Raw genomic sequence first — 26,107 nt, forward strand, 5'->3', positions numbered from 1 at the left:
AGGTTAACAAGCAATAATTACCTTGTTCTGGTTGCATTAAAGAAACCTACGACAGGTAAAATTCCAGATTCTTAAAGCTGTGCGTCCCTTAATAGCTTCAGCACCAGATATGAGCTGATGTGAACACAGTGTCCATAAGACCTGCACTGAAACCGATACCTGCAAACTCAAAAAGTAATGAAAACTGATCCTGAAGCTATCAGCACCCGTATAATTAATTAATCACACTCTCACTTTGAATTTATTATGGCTGAGAAATCGTGCGGGGCTAATTTGAAGGCTAAATTCATGACGCATAATTAAAACATGAGGAGTGATTATGGAGGGATTCAATTTAGCAGCCAGTATCAATTTTGATTTGTTACAGCACTTTAGGAATGAAAGGTACTCAAACACAAACCTAAATTAATTCAACATACTTATATTTGCCATCAGAAATTAGTCATAATTCACTGCACTTCATAAAGCTCTCATCCAACACCAGCTGCAAAACTGAATTATTAAAGCTGGGTTATTTCATAAGGTCTAACTGTGATCTAATTATCATCTACAAGAGAATCATTTTCTCCCAGAATTCCTAGTCACTCATTATCTCAATGACTTAATGAATAAACTGCTGAGTTGAGGTAAGCAGATACACTGCATGAGAGCTTTTTGGCAAACATGAAACTGATCTACCAACCCAGTGAACAAAAAGATTTTCCATGTGCAGGCAGTGAATATAGCTATTGTCTGCCATTAGTTTTAAATTTTTTATCTTCAGTAATTGCTTTATACCCAAAGCACAGGGCATCATACCCTCTCTTTTACTTACTCTAACAAACTTCGCACAGACAGTGACCAAAGGCAAGGATCGAACCCGGTACCTCAAAATCCTCAGAGTCTTGCAGTACTCTTTGTTCCACCATGCCACACAGTTATCTACAGGTGCAAATTCTGTAAGATTGTAAACTTTACACAGACCAACACCAGTTTGTTAGCATCAGTGATTACTTAGATTCTGAAAAAGTGGCATTGCACAGCTTTTCTGGATAGAGCAATTGGTCTTGATTTATAGATTATTTACTTTTTACATTTTAATGTCCGTCTGTTAGAATTTGAACCAGTTTAGTAAAAACACATAGTAAGATCAGATATCAATTGCTGTTAGCAATGTGTAGCAAAAACACTTTAACTTGATAATTAGATCTAAGTGCTAAGCCGAGCTGAGCAGATTTGCTGCATGTAAGCGTTGTTGGCAGACATGAAACCGCTTTAACAAAAATTTTGTTAACAAAAAAAAATGTTAACAAATGTTGATAGTTATGTACTGTAGATTTAATACAGCAGGTGTTTGCACAGCAGGAGTACAGATTATTAGATATTAAAGTGACATTCCACAAGGCTCAATTCTTGGTCAAAATGAATTTTGAAAACCTATTTGATAAGGATTTGGCTATTTTATATAAGATTTACTTTATTATATAATATTATAAAATAACATATAAATCATTTATTCCCCACACTGAAAGAACACAACTGTCAATCAGAAATAATATATAATAATAAATAATAATTTCAATTTATATAGCACCTTTCACATACCCAAGAAAAATCACAGAAAACAACTGTTGTGTTTAAATACAATGAGAATTTTATTCAAACGGTGCAAAAAGAAAACAAACATAAAAACCAGATGTTCTTTCCATCTAGATTGCACTGTCACACAGCCTGGGCTTACCTCTCAAAAAAGTACAAACAAACAAACACAAATTGCCAAATAAAACAGAAACATCACACAAATTTGGTTGAATGATTTGCATCTGTACATGCAACAGTTTCAGTCTCATGCAAACCGTCAATGCTGATGACTGCCGTTCTGTCCCGCTCAAGAAAATATACAATATAAAAATAGTCAAGTTTATTACATATCCACAAAAAGAAGAGCATCGTGTCCTGGGGTGAATCACCACCAAAATGCTTAGTCAGAGTGAACGGAAATTCAGGAGCCCCGTCTGATCGACGCCAAGCCACAATAGAAAAAACATCTCGTTTTACAACAAAACTAAAAAAAAAATTTATTAAAAATATATAGAGATTTTTAAACCATAGCATGTCAGGTTTCTGAAGAAGAAATTAGTGTTTAGACAAGTAACCAGTAAGTTAAACAGGCTGAATCACGTCAGCTCTATCGTGCACCCCATAAATACTGACTACTTCAAATCCAGGCGACCTTACTTTCCATTGCTTCCCTTAGTGACCTGCAAACAATATACATTCTCATCTTTAAAAACACTGGAAAAACTGCTTCAGTTTACAAAAATAACTCAAACTTATTTTACAACTGCTGTCATTTTTAATACAAAATCTTTTCAGGCTTTGCTGAAGTGCAACACTCATTGTTAGGAACTGTCAGTTGTTTATTGAGAGAGCTTCAAATGCCAGTCAGTATTTTTGACAATTTACATTTGTATATTCAAGCAGTAACACTTGTCATAGAGGAAAATACACATTTATTTATCAACATACAAACTCTCACACATTTGTTTGTCAGTTTTCTGTTTTAGAGTTAACTTTAGGGAGATGCGTAAATGACAAACGCTGATGCGGAATATCGGTACAGTAGACGGATACTGGCCTAAAACACTGGATCGGATTTGACCATTTATTTTTTAATGAATACTATAAATCCATGCGGTGTTGACTGAGACCACATAAATTATCTCATAGTAACAGGCAATACACATTTTGCTTAAATTAACATCAGAAACAACTTGATTTGCTCCTGCATGTGCAATAACGAAACCTACTGCAGGACACTACAGGCCACAAGAGTTAAATGTTTGGTTTCCAATATTTTATTCAAATATTCAACAATTTTCTCATCAACTATCAATCTAATATAACTGAACAATAAAAACTGACACCAGTTAAGAATTGAAGTTAAGCCCTTAAGTTTTACAATTGCCTATTCAATAATAAAGTCTGTAGTGTCAATCTCAGCCAAGGACCATTTAAATACATAAGAAGTCATGGTGAGGTGCCCACTTTGATAATGACCTTGAATTCAGAAAAAATAGAATGAGACCAAACTTTATTCCTACTATTCTCGTTATACATTGCAAATTGTGTCACTAAATCCCCTTCTGTATACATCTAGGCTAATGGGTTTGTTATAGAGCTGTTTTACTATATTGTTCCAATGATGTGTCTAATTTACATTATGTAGTTTAGGGACAACACAGAGGAGTCCTACACAAAAACTTAGGGTCTCGGAAGCTGCAAGCTCACAATGAGCTGGATATGTTGGATATTCGCATTATTACTAAAGACCAAAATTTGAAAATAAACTGTATTTTTTTACCTGCAGAATATTCACTAATCCAATAACTAATATAAAAAAAATAGAAAGAATGAACTTATAGTTAGCAAGGTAATAAGTAGTCTGGGCAGAACCAGATTCTGCATCACTACATGTATAATGGAGTTTTTATGCATTTATGTACCTGAGCAGAAAAGAAAAACACGTACAAGACAAACAAGTGTTGAACTGTGAAGCACAAATCCAGTCTCTTGGTACTGAGAATCAACATGATACGATGGGATTTCAATGAGTCAATTACAAACTATACAAGTGCGCCACCTATTGGACAAATCAGAAAATGACCAGAAGCAGCTTTTAACAGCATCTGTTGCATCATGTTGGAATATTCATAACATGGTGTAAAACACAGGTCACTTCATTAGAAACACCTGCGCACTCATGTATAAGTGTAGTGTAGTTTTATTTACTACATTCATCTCAGCACAACGTGTATGTCCTGAAGGACACAACACACACATCCTCATTCACACCCAGCAGTAAATGAGAGTAGACGGTCAACTTCTTGCAAATTTTTAAGCGGTGGAAGAAAATCTGTACCATAAAGAACATCCAACACTTCTGACTGTGGTCGAGGTTTAAACTAGGAGCTGCACCACTGTGCTGTTAAAATTAAATTATATTACCGTCCAGACTTTTAAGGAGGCTGCAACAAATCTATAACATTACTTGGATGTATTTAACAAGATTGGGTTAGCTCTGTTAGCTAAATAGTTTCAGTGCAAAACTGAAGGGAAAAAAATGTCAGGAATGTTAGCTAAACGTTCTAGCTAACTGCTACGTTATCAGGGAACTGTACTTTCCGAGTAGATTATTATATTATAAATATATTATTAAGATAAATTTTACATGACCAAAAACTTGTGTGCCCCAGACACTGAAAAATCTTATTCCAAAAGCATCGGCTTTAAAATAAACCTTTGCTACTATAAGACCACTCTTCTGTTAAGACTGTTGACTGGTGGGAATACAGCAGTATCCTAGTGGGTAGAGCCGTGTGTTACCAACTGGAAGGTTGTGTGCAGCCACTGTTAAGCCCTTGAGCAAGACCCCTAACCCTCTTTCCCGTACAATGGCTGCCCCTGCATTTGGAAAAAGCATTTCATTGCATTGTACACGTGTATATGTATATATGACAAAATCAAGACATTTAATCTGCCCAAGATTAACCTTTCATTCAGCATTTCAATTCATTCTAAATGTAAGATAGGACTGAGGTCTGGGCTTTACGCATGTCAGTTAAGTTATGATTTTAAACATCATCTACTTTTCTGGACCTTATTTTGAGCATGTGGCAGAGAAATGTGCTAAACTGACTAGTTGGAAAGGTGGCATATTAATAAAATAATAATCAATATTATTAATAGTTCTAGCTAGGCACAATACTAAAGCTTTTTGTGAAATTGGGCACTCGGGCGGTGCAGCGGTACAATTTCTAATTACTGTTCGTTGATTACTTCACTACACTGTACAGTGGGACACTGGCACATGCCTGTTTTGGATGAAGTAAATCAGTAATTATAGATGCGTATATTAATAATATTTCATTATAAATATCTCAAGAAATAGACATTTAAAAGGCAACTAGGAAACAGCAGGGTCAGCAAACCACCATCTGGTGACAGTGAACAACAGTCTTGTATTGTCTTCATTCTCATTTTCACACCAAAACAAAACACAAAAAGCACTCACTCAGGGAACCCCCCCCCCCCCTCCCCCAAACACACACACACACATACACACAATGTCTTTTTAGAAAAGTGCTTGACTTTGTGCAAAGAAAGGTCTGCTGACCTATTTTATTATTTGTAGGAAACATCACGTTCTGGGGTTTCTTTCATTGCTTTACAAGCCATGTTGGTTTTGGAACATTGAAAATTGAGTATGATATCATTTCAACCCTTGAGTAGGTCACAAGGGTTACAGTATGTGAGAACTTCAAATAAATACAGCAAGAGGAGCATCTAAACTGGTATCTTCATTTAATATAAATAAATTAATTAACACGTCAACTGAAAGCAATTTTGCCGACTTGCCGAATTCACACATACTACCTTTAAATGTTAAAATTATGGCCATATTACTGTAACTGAAACGGTTTGTGGGAGTTTAACCATATACACACAGAGTTTGTGCTTCAAAATGGTACATTGGGTATAATATGGTAAATGTTTGTCCTATTATTGTTACCAGGAACTGTGGTGACTGCATTCCGTATTTTTTATATTGAAGTCATATAGTCATATAAGGATTTGAAGGTTGTATAACAACTTATTTTTTCACCTGAACAATAAACGTTTTGCCCATTTTTTGCTCAGGGAATCACATTCCTGTGTTGCATAAATACAGTATATGCACATTTAAATAATTGTTGTTTTGGCATTTGCTCTATATTTGAGGCCACAGAGGGTCGCTGCTTACTAGGGTTATAAAAGCAGCCTTGTAGGAGCTGTTCACAGAATCACAGAAGCAAGTTCTGGTTCCATTAAAAAATCCAAATGATATTCATTACCACTGCATGTGTTGGCCAGGACCCAATAAAAGGGCTAACAGACTATACAGTAATAGTATATTCTAATGAAACTAATGCTTTTAACCCAGTATAATAACCCGAGAGTAGTGAAAAATTTGTCACAGATTTAGCATGCTGTTCCCTAAATACAGCTAAATATGCCTTACAGTTTAGTGTAGGCTGAGGCAACAACTCTCAGTATTAATATTCTTTTTTTTCTTAATGAGAAGATTAGAATACCATATTCTCTCAATCAAAAGAAGTTAACAGTTTGGCCAGTTTATTTTTAGAATTTTTCATTTTTTACTTTAACAAAGTTAAGTAGTATGTGTAAATCCGGCCTTAAGTTCTTCAATTTACAACAACCCACTAAATCAGTACCCAGTAGCTCTGTAACTCATCCTACCTCACGTCTGCATAACTACGAACCCATAAACATCTGCACCTGTAAGTTAGAGTGACTCCTACTGTACAGTAAAATCTTTGGCTGCCAAGAATTTGCCTAACTCAGTGGACCCAGAACTTCATTCATAGATACCACAAAGGCAAAGGGGTCAGAAGAATCATGTCAAGCTGATTTAAGCCAGTCAAGACGTGACTTTTGGAACAGGGCTAGAACGTTGGGTAATTTGGGAGAAGAAGTCAACCAAACACTAAATGTATCTGTGCTGATGTTTTACATTTCTGTAACATTATATGGCAAGAAATTAGTTAACTTCTCATTAAATGACAACCTTATTCATACCTCTGCAGCATGACAGTCTGTAAATATGCAGCTGTACAAATGTGCATCTTCTTGTTGTGCTTGATGTTAATACAGGGTTATTTGTTTGCATGTGATGTCTTTTTCTATTGAACATATCTGTGCCTCCAAAAAGACTGTGGAGTCGCTCACACCTTCGTCATAAGCAGTGAGCTTCTGCAGCGGCAACATTGCATGAAAGCATGACAGCGCCTAAAACATCTACCACCTAAAATCCACTGCAAAGGTAACAGGAATCCATCAGCAGCCATCCGCACTATCGCTGTCTGTCCATGCTGATGAAGCGAGGCCCGTCTCAATCAGAAGCAATCCTCCATGGACGGGATGTACCGATTCTCACGTAAGAAAGACGCCACTATTTAAGTTATCTGCTCAGAACCTGTGCATCGGTGGATCGGTTTCCCTCCTCTTCAGCTCCTCTCTGTAGCAGTACGAGCAGTAGTTAAAAGTTTCTGGGTGTCCATAATAGTTGCAGCTGGGTGTTCGGCACCTAGACTGCAGATTGGCCAAACCACCGGCGCTACCCAGCGAATAATGCCTTACTGGCGGTGGTCCACCTCGAGTGTCTAGTCCTGCAAGTAAGTTGTTGCTGTATGTTGTGCACATCGAATCGCAGTGAAATTCAGGAATATCTTGTGCTTGTGGGTAACAAGGGGAGAAGCAAGGTGCTGTGCAGGGGGAGGGAGGTGGGTGGTGGCACTGAGCGTGGCCAGGGCCTTGGTTTATGGGGCAGTGGCGAGGCAGGGTGGCGTAGGATGGGAGGCCTGGATAGGTCGACGGTGAGCCGCCTGCCAACTGGCGCCGGGTGTCCATATAGCCATGAATATGAAGGTGTTGAGGGAGAGGGGTATGCGTGTGATCAAGGAAGGTGCATCTAGGAATGGGTACGACACCTGAACACAGCGAGGGGTTGAAACAAGGTGACTTAAGAGCATTTAAATGATGAGGAGAGGCCTCTGGTACTTCATCCTTGCTCTCGAAGCAGCGAAACCCAGTTTCAGGGCCCTCTTTTTTGGGCTGGACACCATTGATCACTCCCTTGCGCTCTGCCTCTCTTTTCTGCTCCTGTTCCGCTCTAAAACGCTCCTCAGCATCTGCCAGGTAGCGCTGGATCATTTCCTCCTGATACGGCTGCCGGTTGCTGGTGGTCAGAAGACCAGCGAAGATGTACTTTCTCTCACCCTGCATGGCCGCACGCAGGATGCTAAGGCTGGCTTTTACGTCAGCACTGTACTTATACGAGTCGCCTTCGGATGAGCTGTTCCCATTCTGGGAGGATGGAGAACCTTTCCCACAATCCTCTGAGCCGGGATGGCCTGAAGGCGAGCAGTCTTTGCCATCCTTGCTGTTCTTGCGGCCACGAAGGGAGCCCTTTTTCTTCTCAGAACCTTCAAGCTTACCTGTTCCTGTTGCAGTTTTGCTCGTCATTAAACCGCCTACATTCTTTTTTAGCTTGCTGCCCAAACTCTTGCCAAAGCTGCCCAGCTTGTTGGCCACTGAATCAGCTCGCTTCTTATCTTTGTCCTTGTCTTTGTCCTTCTTTTTGTTTTCCTTACCCATTGTTCCTGTTGACCCACTGCTGGAAGAACTTGAGGAACTGGAGGATTTGCCCGCTGTGCTGCTGCTACCTGCGGCGCTGCTGTCTCCGTTTCCATTGGAGCTGCTGCTTACTGACTCCTTATCTGACTCACCAGAGTCAGGAGGTGTACGAGCGTCCTCGCCAGCTGAAGCAGTTGGTGATTCAGGCTGGGCCAAGGGGGCCTGCTGTGGAAAGATAGAAAGGTAAAGTTTTAGGAGCATAGTTTACATGCATTTTAATGGAATGACAGCAAGGCAGACAAAAAATGGCAGGTTAAAGAGTTGCCATTAACATTTCAAAAGTTGACTTCTTTTTAAAAGAGTGCTTGTTAGCGAATCAGTTCCAATTTTAGCATTTATACTTGCAATTTACTAGCAGCTAAACATTTTATCTTGGTGTTTGTTATGATTTTTGCAGAGAGGCTAAAAAGCTTACCTGTACCTCACAAGGCAGAGGAAGCCACGTCACAGTCATGTAGGTGTGCAGCAGATGGAGCTTTGCCTCCAGAGATAAAGTAACACTGGAAGAGACCATGCCAGCAAAGAATATTTAAGGTTAAAAAGTGTGCCAATGTTTTATTTGTCTGCTAAATATTTGTAAAACTGTTTTTTATTAACAGTAATAATAACAAACTTCTCATTGATGGGTGTAGGTTCTGCCATGTTCTATTTATAACGAGCATTTAAAGATAATCTTTCTTTCAAGACTACAGTTTCTAATCTAGTGCATCAGCCAATCACAGCCAGTATCAGCGAGTCTAAATCCTCAAAGCTTCCTTAAATAAAGCGCTGCAGATAAACAGATAAATGAATAATACAGTTTATCTCTAAAGAACTGAGTACATTTTAATATACAGCAGTGTAACATAAAAATAATGTACTATAAAAAATGTAAAACCATACCTGGCTAGCATCACATTGTCCACATCATCTTTGCCCCACTCCCAGTCCTTGCCTGGGTCCACAGCAAAGTGTAGTGGCAGCATTTTATAATCCGAGTCGGTAAGAGGAATCACCACTGCAGAGAATACAGCTTTAGTTAATAAATCTACATTAATGCATAATAACAGCTGAAGCTAATTGTGTATTTTATGCAGTAGCCTCCCAATTCCTTGTTAGTGATTGACTACAGCTGGTGACTTCTCTGTGCCAATAAAACAGGGCCAGTTTAACTGCGCCCATTAAAAAGACACTGTACTATGGTCTCTTGCAAAAGTCAGGAAGAAAACTACAAAATCTGTCACCTTATGAGAAGTTCCTGCTGGTGAACTGGCATGTTAAAGCTCAACAAAAGTTTATGTTGATGACCCCGGGCTTGTGGTTCTTAGATTTCATATAAGCATTTAGACAAATGTCCTTCAGCATTAAGTGGCATTTTCAAATGTTTACAACAAAAAAAAATTTTTTACTAACAGTTGTAAAGTAAAACACATTTTTGGACTAAATATGAACAAAGTCAACATTTTTATTGTGGGAGTAAAAGGCTGTCGAACTCCTACAACTCTTGCTACAATTACGTCAAACATGGATTTCACTTTGCTTAAGTGTTTGTAGGATAAACCTTAAAAAACTGGCATCAAAAGGAAAGTGTAAGATGATTAAAAAATGACTTGCAGCTGTGGTGCAAACACATTAAACACCAACGACTGGGTGACTGAGTAAAGAAACCACACTTTTTGAAAATGGTCATGGTTTTGATGTTTTATGTAGTATTATAAAACTGACAACTGACTGTTTTTAAGATTTTGTATAATGTTCAGACTTTAAACCTTAAGCCTAAAACAAACCAGTATTAGTCAGCAGTTATACACACTGTTTAAATGTCCTACAGAAAATCCTCACCTTGCTCTTTAGAGCCATCCTTCTGTTCCATGGAAACCAGGGCGGAGAAGTGTGCCTGGTCATAGGCCAGAACCAGTGGTGAGCGGTGACACTTGTTAGCTGGGACCTCGAGGGGTAGATATATACCACCAAATGGGATCGGGGCAAATGCTAAAACAGAACAATAACAACTGTATATGTAAACATTTGTAATCACAAAATGGAATACAATGAGCTTGAACATGATGTGCCAGTAAGGAATAAAAAACTGAGGCTTTTACTATTACATTAGTTTTGCTTAAACTATTATTGTTTTAAGTGTAATTCAGTTTCTTTGTTGGTACAAGCCCCTTGAAATGTGTAATTTTATTGCTTTCACAGGTCCTCAATTGCAAAGTTTGAAAGTGGAACTCTATGCCATCACCATTATTTCATGTACATGATGATTTTATAGTTTTTATACATGATTTTATGCATTAAACAGTTTTATAATTGTTTGTTTTTCTGGATTTTAACGTCATGTTTTACATCCTTCGGTTACATCCACGACAGGAACGGTAGTTACTCGTTACACAAGATTCATCAGTTCACAAGGTTATATCGAACACAGTGGACAATTTTGTATCTCAAATTCACCTCACTTGCATGTCTTTGGACTGTGTGAGGAAACCAGAGCACCCGGAGGAAACCCACACAGACACGGGGAGAACATGCAAACTCCACACAGAAAGGACCCAGACCGTCCCACCTGGGGATCAAACCTAGGACCTTCTTGCTGTGTGGCGACAGTGCTACTCACTTAGCCACCGTGCCGCCCCAAACAGTTTTATAAAGGTTTAAATGAGCAATCATCTGGGGGTCTGAAACAGATTAATGGAAAATTGATTCTGAATGGTGGTAATAAACATGTATGTATGTGAGAGATACCCTCTCCTCCAGAGTCTCTCAGCATTGTATCAGCCACCACCACTATAGGCCTGCGGAGCACATGAGCCAGCACGAATACGTGAAACTCCTCCAAACTCTCATACACCGGCTCTTCTTGTGACTCCGCCCTGTAAATAAAAAACACAGACACACCGATTACACACTTACACACCCAAACACACCCTAATTACACTCTCAAAGGAAAATAAAAGGACACGGACTAGGGAGGAAACAGCAACCAAAAGTGTTTTATTTATTTCACCTTCTGTGTTATAAATCATATTTGCACGTTGATTGGTTGGTTAAAATCAGGGAAAAAGGAATGTAAGGATATTTTATTGTAGGCTAACAAACCCATTGGTGCTGTTGGTACTGTAGTGTATCCTGGGTTCACTGGAGGCCAGCTTCAAAAGCTCATTCCATTCTTTCTGCCATTCCTCCTCAGTGTACATCAGTCCCGACTGCACGTGCGCGCACACACACAAACAGAGGAATGAAAACAATTAGCCTACACTCCTTTAATAACCATTTGAATCGGCTGAGGTTAACCCATCTAAACCCAAAACACATTAACACGAACCTCTTTGTTCTGCATGGTCTGTTGCCACCTCCACCTGCGCTTCAGTGCCTCTCTCTCCTGTCCATGGTCCATCAGAGCGTATAGAGACTTACGTAGCATCAGGTCGCGATCGTGAAAGCCCCACATGCCTAAGTGACATGTCACATTATTTATGTTTTCAGATTAAATAGGTGAATCTTAAAATCTCATAAATGAGTATTACATTTTTCAGAAAGTTTAATGTCTCGGGAAGTATGGGACTGTAAAACGTTTATTAAGTAGTGCTCTACATTTACCTAAAGAGGCTGCATGAAGGAGGCAGTTTCCATCTCCACTCGTAGCCAGAGGTAAAAGGCTCTGACATCCTGGCCCCAACTTCGTCCACCAGTTTAGCCGCCCTGCACACATTTATATTAAGTTTAATTCTGTCCCAAATAGACAGTTTATGTACTATATATTAATCAAATGATCTAATGTCTATTTGAATAGGTAATTTTGGTTTTAATGACAGTTCATTAAAGCCACTGTGAACAATTAAATATTGTATGTGTAAACAAGCACCAAATGTGTAACTTCTTTGCTCAGAAATGAATCTGTAGAGAAAGGAACATACTCCTTAAATCTGCACTGACTTGCCTTTTGCAGCCAGTACATTAGAAGACAAAATGACTGACAAAATTATCCAAACATTCCATTCCAAACTATGGAAAGTAACACCTTAACATGGTGTAACCCTTCTGCAACTATATATAAAAACAAAAATAAAAATAAAATATGGTTGATGAAACTAACCAGCATGTTCAAGAGCCACCAACATAGACTGCTCAATGAGGTCGCGCTCGATAAAGCAGCGGAAGTCATCACGATACACGGTGAGGTCGGGCAGCTGGAAGGTGCAGACAGGAGTCTCCAAAAGAGGCTCGGGGCCACAGCCCCCACCAACAATGGATACATGAGAGCGTGCCAGCGATACAATAGTGGAGCTGGCATGAGAGATTCCCCTAGACAACCTCTTCTCTGTAAATGCACATCAATCAAAGGGTGAAATCTGCACATAAGATCTTTAAAATAGTCGCTGTTTACTATATAATATTTTATCACCATAATAACATTAACATTCACATACATAAATACTTTTAAAATACTAAAATATTATTTTATTTTTCATTTAAAAGTCATGATGATTTTTTTTTTACCCATTTTAGTTTTCGTGTGCTGAACTGTTAAGAAATGAAAGCATTAGAGGTCGTGCAACAGGTTGAACCGATTCACTCAAAAAGGTAAAATTCTTGGGTCAAATTAACAGCATCACATGCATGGGTGTGACTTTGTTTTGGATCCTATGTGTCAAACTGAAAGTGGAGCAACACAATAAAAACATGTAATTAGTTAGAAGCAGGTTTACTTAACAGACTTATTTCCAAGAGTTAAATACATTATATGCTTACATACGGACACATATGTTTTTATTAACCTATACTGTAATGTTTTCTTTTTACAGCAACGTTTTAATATACAATGACTAAAACATGGTTATACTTTGTGTGTGAACTATTTGTAAAACAGACGACAAACACACTGCAATCTGTAGGGCAAGGCAACTTAAAAAGGCCACTTACTAAGCCAGAAGCTTCTGAAATCTGATTAGTTCCTACAGATGTATCCTTTTAATGAGCCGAGTTGAAGCTTCACCCACACCCAGCTTCTCAAACCAAAGTAGTGACAGTACCATACAATTTATGGAATACACACACTTATTCCACTAGACATGTATGTATATTAAAATGCTAGTCAGTAGTCTGTGGGATGGAGCCTCTATTCTGAAAAGAGTCTTAAAGTTTTGTTACTCTCTCTATTGTTTTATTTTCTTATTGCCCACACCAGCTACACTGAATCCGTCGGTCCACCTGAGCTCATTAATACAACCATTTAAACCTGCTTGCTTGATCATATGCACCAGTTAGCAATGTTTGTGGCTTAACAAAAAATATATACTAAAAAGTGGCTTTACCTTGCACCACATCGTCCTGCCGGTGCAGGATAGGCCGCCCCACTCTTGTCATGTCCCTCTGCTCTGAAATAACCTGATCACTTTCTTCTTGAAATGAGTAGGACAAACTCCCAGCATGCACCTGTCTCAGTTGTTCAAAATCACTCAGCGCAGCAGTCAGATCCCAATTTTTACCTGTAGATAAAACACACCAATACCACATTTACAAACAGAGCAACACCAATAAATAATGTTTGTTTATTAAGATTTTAACATCATGTTTCAAACAAGTAACACATGAATCATTCAAGTTCAATTCAACTTCGATGTCAAACACTGTCATGGGCAGTTGTGAGAGAAACCGGAGCTCCAAGAGGAAACCCACACTGACACGGGAGAACATGCAAACTCCACACAGAAAGGACCCAGATTGCTCAACCAGGGAATCAAACACAGGACCTTCCTGGAGTGAGGAGAAAGTGCTACCCACCAAGCCACCGTGCTGCCCCTTATAAGTCATGGACTCATGGAATGGGTCACATTTTTAGATCACATCCAATTAACCATGCACCCCCCATGTACCTAACTGGTTTTTAATGCTAAACATTGTGTAACAGAGTGAGATGAGAAAGCAAAACAGAGTTCGTATACTAATGATAATATGCACACAGACATATTGCTGTGACTGATTTAGTAAACAGTGGTCTGTGCATGCTGCAGGACAACATTTTTTAAAAATGCATATCTTTATCTGTAAGGAGCGTTGCCTGGCAACATGCTCGTCCTGCTTAACCTCACACTGTACATTTGGTTTGCAGAACTGTTTTCATTCAACATCCTATTCTATAAAAGCCATAAAGACCAAATTAACATAAGAGATATGTCAGCATTTTTTATATGGCCAAAAATTTGTGGACACCTCTTTTATTGATTGAGTTTTTGAGTTATGAAAGTGTTTTTGCCACAGCCATTGCTAACTGATGAATGAAATCAGTTTTCTAAAAAGTCAATTATAAAAAAGTCAAAGATTTTGTTTTTAAGTGATTTAAAAGTGGATTTGTGCCTCGGATTGTTGCCTCGTTGCAGGACCTATTTGTGCTTAAGCTTCAGATTACAGACCTGAAATTTTTCTTTTTTCGATTTTTTAGTTAAGACATAATGTATATGATTAAACATGTGAAATCTGGCAGGTCTCACCCTCCAGCAGGTCTCTGGCCAGTCCAGGTTCGGCTCCTGTAGAGCGGACAAAGTCGGACAGGACTGCGTCCATATCCAGGGTCATGTGATCATGAAGGTACAACGCTGCAGGGGAGCATTGAGGCAGCGGGAAACGACTGGAGAGGAACTCTCCTACACCTTACAGTAAATACTGGTGCTGACAAACCTACAGAGAGAGAGAGAGAGAGAGAGAGAGAGACAGAGAGAGAGAGAGTGGGAGAGAGAGAGAGAGAGAGAGAGAGAGAGAGAGAGAGAGAGAGCAAGAGAGTGATACATCAGCAAATCAAAGCAACCAACACCCAGTCTATAATGACTATAAAGATTTGGAAACGTTACAGATGAGTGTGAAAACCCAGCTGAGCACCAATGAGAAGCTTTGAACTGCTGTGTTTGACAGAGCTGTTCACTAATTTCTTTAAAACATCAATTAAAGAATTATTTGAAAGATGTTTTATTCCTCTGACGTTTAATCCCAGAGACTATCTGAACCTTGTGGTGCCCGACACCTGCTGTTTTTTTTATGTATTTGTTTCTAAATCCACTGAATCTCACTAGTCATCTGCGTGATTTTTACCTACAGTTTCTGAGACTACATTTCAGAACGAGACTTCGTGACTCATAACTTCTTTCATTATAACTCCCTGTACTGCTTTCACTCCCTCTGTCCTCCTTTCTGCATTCCTGCACAAAAGGATGTGCAGCTAGCGCAGTCAAAAAATAAAAAAGCTCCTATAAAGGGCCTTTTCATTAAAGAGAACATTTTCAGTCGCTGACTTCACAGAGAACTGAACAAGAAAAGAAAACTTCAGCATCTGCCAATTCAGTGCTATTTTTTTTTATACAAACACTAACTGAAACAAAACACCTCAGCAGTAGCTCAGAGTGCAAGCTGGGAAATGTTGGTCTATTTATCTGAAACAGAACTGATGATTAAGCACTAATAACAGGCAACAATTTTTACAAAAAAAACAAATAAATTAAGTGTACATAAATATTGCTTAATGACACCACTAGCATCATAAAGCACACTATTAAGACTTATTGAAAATGTAATCCCATTTTTCCATATTAAGTAACCATCTGAGGTCAGACTGTGACTTAAATCAAAGCTCTACAGCTCAGGCACTTCATTCGCATTTGTGACTGAAAGTACTGCATGTGAACCTGAAGTATAATTCTGACGCACTGGTCTAATATCTACTGCCCGATGACACCTTGTGACTAGTTTATATGATATGTCCAGAAATAAACTACATGTTCATCACACAGCAATAAAAAACATAAGTGGTTGCATCTCGGACTGCCAACTTGTACATTAAATAGTGCATCAAAACACAAAACATTTTGACCACCAGGCTAATATACTGTCACGACTGTTTAGACTCCACAAGACTTTTGGATTCATGTGGTATCAGGATGTTACCAGCAGATACTTTAACTTCTGTATGTTGCAAGGTGGATCACCCTACCGGGCACCCAAGAGGCATCTCTTATGTGCCCAGCCATCCACTTGATCTTGGAGAAAAGAAAATTCATCAGATCAGTTGGCCCTCTTATTATTCTCCATTTAATTCCTGTCTATGATTACGGTTGATAATAAACTTGGTGTTTTATAATCTGACGGGACATTATACGCTCGTCGGTTAACAGCATCCCTAAAATGAGTACCGTTCTTGTTACAAATCAATATGGGATTTAATGTAGACTAATCTTCTGACTAAATGATTTTAACATGTAATTAGTAATGGGCATTTGATTGTTTATTAAAAAATCTAATTGCAGAGAAATTCATGTAATGTTTCTGTTAAAAACATTGATATCCAACGCTGACTGATGTTAAATATTGAAGAATATTGAGACGTGGAAAGTCCAACCAACATATTGACTGCTTCTAATATGCCTGAGGTGTGAAATGTGATATTAGTGTGAACTTCAGCACATCAGTGAAGAGTAAAAAGCAGGAGGCAGCAGGACTCGAGCAGAACAGCATGTTTACAATAAGAACGCTTTCTCTGTGGGGAGATCTGAGGGAACAGGATGAATTGTATATTAGAACCTGTTAATGAACCAGCTGGTACATACACACACAAACTCAGACACACACACTGACTTGATGCCACTTCCGCTTAAACGACTAAGCGCCACATGAAGCATGAGTCAGCCAGTCAAGCTCTGTCCCATGTGCCCCCAGAAATATAAAGACATGAAACACAGCCTGAGAATTATCTGAAGCCTTAAAGGAGTAGGAAGAAGAAGACCTCGTCCTAAAACCTGTGTTCAGTGTTTGCCGCCAAAAAGCTCTGCTGTCTCACCTGACCAGCCTAAACTTTAGTAGACTCCAGCAAACCTTTATACTTTTCAAATAGTATGTCAGCATTGCCAGTGTACAAATCCACAATTCACTTATATAGAAATTTGAGTTCCCATACTGCTAACATCATCTGCAAATTTTCAACAGTTCTCCCTGAATATTTTTCTGCCTCTCTGCCCATATTCCCCACTGTGCATGGGGCAAAACACACTAGTGCCCTTTTTCAGTGTAGCTTTATCACATATGTAGTTGTTTCACACATTTTTTATTATGAATATACACATTCTCACATGTGTAGATATTTTATAGCATTGACAAATTTAGAAATAGCTGCACAACTGTCCCATTTGGTGATCAGCCAGCCTGGTGTCTACACAGACATGATTGGCTATGTCGAGGGTGGCCCATGTCCTGCGATGGATTGGTGTCCTGTCAAGGGTACTCCTGTCTTGCACCCAGATATGAAACCCAAATATGAATAATTAAACTGTTTAGTTCTCGATGTGATAATCATCCTGTAGATTATCAATACAGAAATATAATTATTTAGGGAGGATTAGCTAGAGGATTATTATTTAGAGGATTATCTGATTTGGCCATTACAGTCACCAACACTTAATCCAATTCAACACCTGTAGTAGATTTTGCGTCTGAAATGTTATGATGGTGCTCTCCACAGCGCTTGTGCATCTCCATTTCTCACCCGAAAACTCATTAATCTAGATCTGCGCCGGTTAAAGGCTGAAACTGTTTTGCTTATTCTCAGTGAAGTTTAAGAGGAGATTTATTTCTTACTTTAAAGCGGCCCTGCAACTCTCGATCAATGACTAATTTGTTGCTTATTCCTGGCGCCTCAGGTCAGCAGAACTAAAAAAAAAAAACACTTTTAAAAAGAGACTGAAGCCTCTTTTGAATTCTGCTCTTTCACAACAGAAACTGAATCCGAAAGGTTTGCTATGAACAAACTTTTTATCTACCTTTGCACAATCTTTCATCTCATAACATTGCTCTAACCTTGCTCCCAATTTCAACTTTATATAAGGCATGAATTAAAAGAGCAAATCAGTTGAAAAAAGCAGTTTTATGTATCTATAAGGTCTTACTTTATTTTGACATTTGTCTTAATTGTCCCTGCAAAACAACCTTGTAAACATGATGTGATTAAACATGCAATTAGTTGTAGCTTAGCAGTACTGGACTAGTGATCAGAAGGCTGCTGGTTCAAGCCCCACCACTGACAGGTTGCCACTGTTGGGCCACACTTGAGCAAGGCCCTTAACCCTCAACTGCTTAGACTGTATACTGTAAATTGCTTTGGATAAAGCGTCTGCCAAGTGCCAGTAGTATCCAGAAATTCGTTTACCTATGCTCAGAGTCGACCCGTCTTTAACTTTATGAGCAGTAAAGTGGGCAGTAAAGTGGTTTCCCAAGTAAGCACCATGAGCACAAACCAATTAGCTAGCTTTCATGTTAACAACGCTAGTAAAGGCAGCAGCCGTATCTGATTTATTCCATCTGTATTACTAAGCAGTCAGAATGTAAATGATGAATCAATCACTGACAAATAAGTCAAATAAATGATAAATTAATTGTACTGGCTCAGATTTTTTTTAACAGTTGAAGGCTAATGGCCATAAAAAGTGTTATATTAAAAGTTGACACCCTCAGTGGACCTACATGTGTGGACTACACATGCACATTTAACCCACATTCACACATAAAAACTGTGCTTAATGAGATTCCATACGTGTCATCTTGAAACTGCAATTTTAAAGGGAGATTTCTGTGCAAGAAATCAGCACAGTAATCAGCAGATCTGTGCTAATGACCAAATGACACAAAAAAGGGCAAACATCAATATACTACTACTTTTAATAATAATAACAATAATAATAATACACAGGTATTTTGTTGCAGCAGCTTTACATACATACAACAGACCATACAGCAAAAAGAGAAAATGTGCATTGTGAAGTTATAAGTATTTTTCAGACAGGTCGTGCTTACAGACAGCAATTTAGCAGTTGACTGTTTACACAAGAAATTTTGCAACCAACATGTCCACATTTTTGTTCTGTTCTAGCTGCTGCTGCACCTGATCCTGAAGTCATTGTTCACACACTGAAGCCCTGCTGGGTGTGTTTAGAGCTGGAACTGTGACCTCATGGACCGTGTTGGAACCAGAGGTTCCGATGACACACACACTTCAGTTCAGGACCAGGAATAAATGCCCAGACCGCAGCATTCCTGACACCAACACAAACACTCACATGACCTGCGCAAATGTCTGGCACGACAAAGTCATCCCACAGAAATCCTGCTGTAGAGAGATCAGACTGAATGTGCAAGTGCAGGCGTTCTTCTGGCGTGTGCACCAAACAGCGCAGCACAAGCCACAAAGCTGTGATGCCAAAATGAGAAGGAATAAGAAGGAAAGCATTTTCTTCAGACGTTTTCAAACAGAGCTGAGCTTTTAATGAACCAGATTCTACAGAGGTGATTTTATGAGTCGTGGTATTGTTTTGGTCTACATTAAGGAAGAAGCAGCAAAATGAATCTTGCAGATTTAAATGACGCATTTGCTACTTTATTTTCCACCTGTATTTTTTAATGATTAGTATGGAAGCTAGAAAACCAGTTCCAGAAGCAAACATGCTGTTGTAGATTTACAGAACAAGTTAATGTAGGCAAATAACTTTCAGTGTTAGGTACATAATCTGCCTGTCCTGTGCACCTAAAGCTAGTGGATTTGACCACTGACTATATTGGAGGCAGAATTTCCATTCTTGTAATCTAGAGAACATTGCTGGTTGATAAGAAAACAATTTACTATTAAACTAATCACAGTAGTGCAATCGAAGCCAGACTGAAAAACAGAGCTGCCACAAGCAGCCAAAATCAAAATACAAACTTTTTTAAGCTTCTAGCACTGATTTTTCCATACAATGATTTTAATTAGTACCCCATAATTAACCCCATGCTGGCTCAGGGTGCAACAACCCAATAAACATGAACTATGGTTCCATTACTGTCTCAATTACTGTAACCTTATTCGGTTTACTTAAAAATATGATAATCAAATTAAGATAATCACAGTATGCTGTTTACATGACCATTTGAATAATCAGATTAGTTAAAATCTGACCTTAATCAGATAATGTGCATGTACATGCACTCTTAACATTTTGGATTAACTTCTGTAATCACTGCACCCATAAGTGCACCAAAGCTTTTGAGAAGCCTTGTACAAAGTGTAGAAACAAAAACAGCTACTAAGCTACCCCCCACCCCCAAAAAAGACACACAGCTAAGTCTAAACAAGGAACAGTGAAAAATGAGACAACTTGGCTCAGCCTTGATACCCAAAATTGGAATAAAAAGCACAGCACATGCTCAGGGTGACACTAATGGTCAATAGCAAAGAGTATGTTAGACTATGTGGTGCCCTGTATTGTTACAAAGCTGTTATGCCCAGAAAAGCAGATAATGAAGTGATAAAAATCAGCCCTGTGGCTGTGCAACAATCCTCCTCAACACACAGCAAAACATCACTAGTCTGTCTTGATTTAATTATTAAAAAATCCTACAGTTATAGCCATATTAATGTACATGGTTCTGAAACGATATGCCCACCAAGCTCACGATCAGGTGTCCATGTTCTTGTGATAAGTGTATATTACTTGAACTGTGATTTCTGCACCCTATTTCCTGTTTTTTTTCTCAGGTTTCTATTTGTGGCCTGCCCAACAAGTCAGTTATGTTTGCTTTTGCCTGGCCAACAATGTGGCATGGTTTTTACAGTGCAGGGGGGGTTTGTGCCAACTAAAACTAGGCATGAAGTGGGTGAGAAGTCAAAGCGTACGTAATGAATAGACCGAGCTTCCCCTTGGCTATAACTCTTAACAGTCATGTCTGTGTGCATGACTGGGGATTTTTAACGTGCTAAATTAAGTGCCGAGATGTGGTTTGAGACAAATTAAGCAGCTTAGTATTGGTGGGAATACTCTTCCTGCAGTTTTATCACAATATTCAGACAAATACATTCTTTAAAAAACAAACAACCTGCCTAAATAAACAAAATGCAAATAGTGTTATTCAAGCCTTGCAAAGCCTTTTTGTTACAAGTGAAATGTGTTGGGTTGTGAAAGAGTATACACAAGTAAAATAGCAACTATACCTCACAAATCCTAAAGAAATGGACAACCAAGCTTACATAAAGCAACTACAAGAACAATCAAGAACTTACAAGATTTTGAGAAAAATTTACTTTACATGTTTTAAAGTGTATTTCAGGAACATTAAAGACATGTTTACTAAAGTTTATGCTAATCCCAATCTCATTCCTCTGTCCATGTCCACACTTTATTTAACAGTGCTGCACAGACATAGTTGCTTCCACATTTTTAACTAAACAAGTACAGACAGGAAAGCTTTCAAATGTAGGAGGAAAGTAAATGTGTTTTTTTTTTAATTATTTTATACATAGCCATACTGAAACTTTGCAAAAACTTTTGATAAAAACACTCATTATGAGGTTAAGAATCAGTTCATATCATGCATAATCCAGGTCCAGGTCCAGGTCTGAATTACTTATACAAGAGCAAATTTGGAGCTGCATTTGAAGATGAAATAAAACTCTATTTACCTAAACATTTTTGTTAGAAATGTGACATTCAAAATCAAGGCATATACTTACAAATAAAATTAAAAAAAAACTGAATATGTCCATTTGAAAATACTACAGAAAAAATATACGGTAAAGCAGACTTGGTGAGATGAGCTTTTAACTGTTCATTGGGTAGGACACACTACATGACTAATGGCTCTATGGCTGCCTATCGACTTGAAAAATTGGGTTGTTAAGTGGTGCTTAATACATAAGTCTAGTCACTGGAAAATTTGTCGGCTAAACTAAAAAAACTGGCTGAAAATACAAGCATGCACGAGGCATAAGATACTGTAAAAGATACTTATTGCTAACCACTAAAAGCATAGGAGCACAAATATTGAAAAACAGAATGACAGAATATACAATAACAGTCCTAATGAATGTATAAAGCATATATTCTAATCCAAAAATAATGCACCTCACATGTTGAAAGCCCAATTAAAGGGCAATCAAACCGTGGTCAGACTTAACAGATTTAACTGTGACTTCGCAATTTAGCCATTAACTTGTTTCTGAGAGAAATGCTTTATGGTTTATAAACTCCATTAATCCAATGTAGCGTTCCAAAATGACCTTGGGGAACACTTTTATGAATAAATGCCATTAAGATTTCAGCCATGCAATAACCTAACTTGACTTACTCTTAATGTAGGGGACATTTCAGAACAAAACTGGCAGTGAGATTGTTGCAGTGGGCTTAGTGGTTTGTTCGAAGTCTAAAAAGACAATTGGTCAATTATGCTACAAGGTATTAAGTATCTTCTGATTGATTCAGTAAACACTTGATGTGTTTGGTATTAATAATGTTAATCCTACCACTGATACTCGTATTACAGTAAAATATCTGTATGAATTCTTACCCAACTATACAGCTTACTGTCATTTCCTTCTTAATGTTTCTACACAGTGAGTGAATTAATTGACGTTAATACATGTAATGGAAACAGTAAATAAGTAAGTGGTTTCCTATGACATCTGTACAAGAGAACTGTGACAACCTTTTATGACTCAGTGTCTTATTTTTGCACTTGTTATGTAATACACACTTGGATACTGTGAGCGATTAAACAAGACATGACATATAATTAAAGTTACACACTGCCTGCATTCTTCCCTGCAGCCAAAAACAAATTGAGCAGTAGCCTAGAGAAGCAGCTTCAATGATCCAACCTGACTGCAATTAAGTGTTTGGTTCACCAAGCAAAACACATTTGGCAAGCTAACTAAGACATCAGCTGGCATGATCAGATTTGTCATCTATTAGAAATGTTTCCATTCATGAAAATAACTCTGTATCAGTGTTGGAATGCAGCAATTCTGACACCACAGCGAGAGAGGTAAGTGGCCTGGGGGTTATAGAAAGTTCATGTGAAAACACATGTGCTGCAAGCTTTATGAGAACCCTAACGACGTTAAAGGGGCTGTTCAAATAGCACGACTGCTGAGGCTGTTTTATAAGGAAAGGGGCTTGTGATAGATGCGCTTTTACATCAGGCACTCATCCCAGTGGAGTTGCTAACACCGAAGGCCTGTGCTGAACCGTCTCTGGTTGAGGTGTAATGAATCGGAGACTAAAATTACACGGGCAACCAGTTCAGCGGTGATGATTACAATCGCAATCCAACTGCTCCTGGTGGCACAGTGGTCTAAAACTCTACACCCAGGCTGTGTATAATATATGCCAATCTCTTAATAGCTGCCATGAAATCCAGAGTGAAAACTGTGTGAGAAAAGTGTGAGTGTAACTCGAGCTTCAGGGACTCTCTGTGCTCATAAATGCAGCCATGGCCAAGTGCTGCAGTCATCTGTCTGGCCAGCAGTGAGCGCCAGCTTTAGTAGCCACTGTCTGGATGCGCAGACGCCCAGAGACCAGACATTGATCATTGCGCTCTTCAACACGTCAACCAGCAACATTACCATAAGTTAACAGTTTTTGCAGGTTTACACTAGGACTGGGCAGTAAGAATGTATTGATACACAGTTCCACAATGAAGAAACATCTACCCTAACATTTCTACTGCAGCATAAACACATTATGTGGACAAAAGTATGTAAATGCTAAAAGCTATTTGTTCATCCTGTTTCAAAACCATAAACATTAATATGAAGTCTCTCCCGTCTGGTGGTAAAAGACTCAGCTTCTCTTGATGGGCTTTCTACAAGATTTCGACGTGCGTCTGTGGGAATTTTGTGCTGATTCAGTCAAAAGAGCATTTGTGTGGTCAGGCACTAATGCTGAACATTTTGCACAGACAGACATGCATTTCCAGCAATGAGTACGGGTCTATAGGCATACATGACAGTAAAGTGAGTGCAATAGTAAGCTCTGCCTAGTAATCCTTTGATTTTTCTGATAGCATCTTTAGCAGAAACCAAATTGTTTTATGGATATCTAACTCTAATAAATAAATAAACACGATTTTAAAAGCCCTACATGTTTTCAGATGGAACTAAATAACTTTATTTAGCATATACACATTATTTATCCACATATTCCAGCTTCTTATGAAAGCTGGGGTTGGAGCGCAGGGGCAGCTATTGTACGGCACCCCTGGAGCCAAAAGAGTTAAAGGTATAGCTCAAAGGCCCAACAATGGCTGCATGGCAGAGCTGGGATTTAAATCCACAACTTTCAAATAGGTAACCCACAGCTCTACCCACCAGGCTACCACTGTCCTAATGAAAACTATTTTACATTAACCGGTACTCACAAACTGCACATAGTCCGTAGACACCACAGCATCTGACCAATGAGCTAAAATCCTAAAGGACTGTGTCTTTATCTGCATACTAGGGTATTAAACAGTTTATTAGATTAGTAAACTAGAAGTGGTCTCATGACTGTTTATACACACTGTTTACCATGTTAGAACTAATTTTGATAAGACGAATTACATGTTAAAGAAACAGCTGCTGCAAGAAAAATAACAGAACTGATGTATATGTGCATAGTTTTATTTACTTAGAGCTGCAATTTCTCTTTGAGGTTGTCGAATTACTCATACAATTAAGGCTCCGAATTCCATAAGGTGTCGATAATTGCTACATGATGCATTCCTTTTAAATAAATAACAAGAATTATCAGTAGTATATAAGGGGAAATCATTTGACTTGTGATGTGGACCTGATCAGGTTCAATCAGATGCCACTGGTACAAATTACACTAAAAGTATGAATGGCTGTAGGAGCCCAATGAACCAAGCATGGCAATTCCCAAGCCCCATGCTTCTAATGAAATGAATAGGACACCTACCACTACTATCCGACTCTGCTAATTCGTCCATGGTACTAACAGACTTCTGATGCATACAGGTTTAACAAGATGGTCACACCTCTAATCAATAAAGCCAGTTGGAGAGCCACCTATAATAGGTGGCTACTACACCATTATAAAGTATGAAACACACAGTCTTTTACTTTTGTTTTATTTTCACAGCTAAACGCAGTTCACAGTGGGTTGGTACAGAGCAATTAAAGACTATCTAACGCAAATGTCCGCCTACACAGCAAACGTAATAAATGGGTGGAGGTGCTGCTGAGGAAGAAACTTTTTTTAAAAGGCCAAGCTGCCACTAGCAGAAAGACTGCTGCAAGCTGTTTTCACACCATAATCATTACAAAACACTTTAAATCGAGTGCTAATCTAACTCAGAAACTAAACACCAGCAATTTATCCATGGACTTTATATTTACTTCTGCAGGGGAAGAGGGGGAGGTCAATGCTATGGAAAAATTCTCCAAAGTAAAGACATACTTTAAAAAGATCAATGACAGCTTTTTTTTCTTGAATGTATCCACCATAAAAGCACATCTTGGCTTCTTATCTGCATTTGCTGACTGGTTTAACCGAGTGGTCTGAAAAGAATGGACTCATCCACTATTTATCATAATGTTTTGCAGAACAGCTGATTCCAAAGGGAATTTATTGGCACCGGCTAGACCTGACTCCGTAAGCGATATGGGCTTGCGCTTACTAAGCAGCTGTTCACAGGGGCTGCCGGAGACTGAGCATCTTTTTAAATTTTAATACCTGCTCAGTCGCATGAGTAAAACGGGTCTTGGTGAATGGAGTTCATACCATTGTGCTGACTCAGCTCAGCTCTTTAACATAGAAAAGACAAGCAAATTCTCATGCACAAGCCAGTGGCAGTGTGTAGTTTACGTAAACGCCCTAACATTTATGCCTACTTCAAACTACCATTTGTAAAGCATACCGGATGGTCAAAAATAGAGATGGGACGATCGGGGTTTTTGGCACCGATTGCGATCTCCGATCTCCTTTGGTGGGGGGAGGTGACATGCAATTTTTAGCGCAAAATCAGCAGTAAATAATAAAGTAACCAAACAATTATTTTTTTCACCCACAGGAGACATATCTTATTAGTCTAACTGACCACA

At 38.7% G+C, this 26,107-nt stretch overlaps 1 protein-coding gene across 3 annotated transcripts in view; it reads right to left on the reverse strand.

Moving 5' to 3' along the window:
* Positions 1–1,610: 1,610 nt before the first annotated feature.
* Positions 1,611–26,107, reverse strand: part of otud7b (OTU deubiquitinase 7B) — a 29,295-nt gene continuing 4,798 nt past the window's right edge. The window contains exons 2-12 of one of the 3 annotated variants that reach the window (XM_062985970.1): positions 14,709–14,895; positions 13,533–13,706; positions 12,314–12,538; positions 11,818–11,919; positions 11,543–11,670; positions 11,317–11,423; positions 10,963–11,090; positions 10,057–10,206; positions 9,118–9,232; positions 8,657–8,735; positions 1,611–8,400 (exon numbers count right to left, since the gene is read on the reverse strand). In XM_062985970.1, coding sequence (XP_062842040.1) covers positions 7,009–8,400; positions 8,657–8,735; positions 9,118–9,232; positions 10,057–10,206; positions 10,963–11,090; positions 11,317–11,423; positions 11,543–11,670; positions 11,818–11,919; positions 12,314–12,538; positions 13,533–13,706; positions 14,709–14,793 — 2,685 coding nt within the window. In that variant the 5' untranslated portion in view covers positions 14,794–14,895 and the 3' untranslated portion in view covers positions 1,611–7,008. Of the gene's footprint in view, positions 8,401–8,650; positions 8,736–9,117; positions 9,233–10,056; positions 10,207–10,962; positions 11,091–11,316; positions 11,424–11,542; positions 11,671–11,817; positions 11,920–12,313; positions 12,539–12,717; positions 12,847–13,532; positions 13,707–14,708; positions 14,896–26,107 lie in introns of those variants that run through there. The other 2 variants (XM_062985969.1, XM_062985971.1) reach the window with 2 other exon arrangements.

The sequence above is a fragment of the Trichomycterus rosablanca genome, chromosome 23 (genome assembly GCF_030014385.1).
Source record: "Trichomycterus rosablanca isolate fTriRos1 chromosome 23, fTriRos1.hap1, whole genome shotgun sequence".
NCBI classification, from domain to species: domain Eukaryota; kingdom Metazoa; phylum Chordata; class Actinopteri; order Siluriformes; family Trichomycteridae; genus Trichomycterus; species Trichomycterus rosablanca.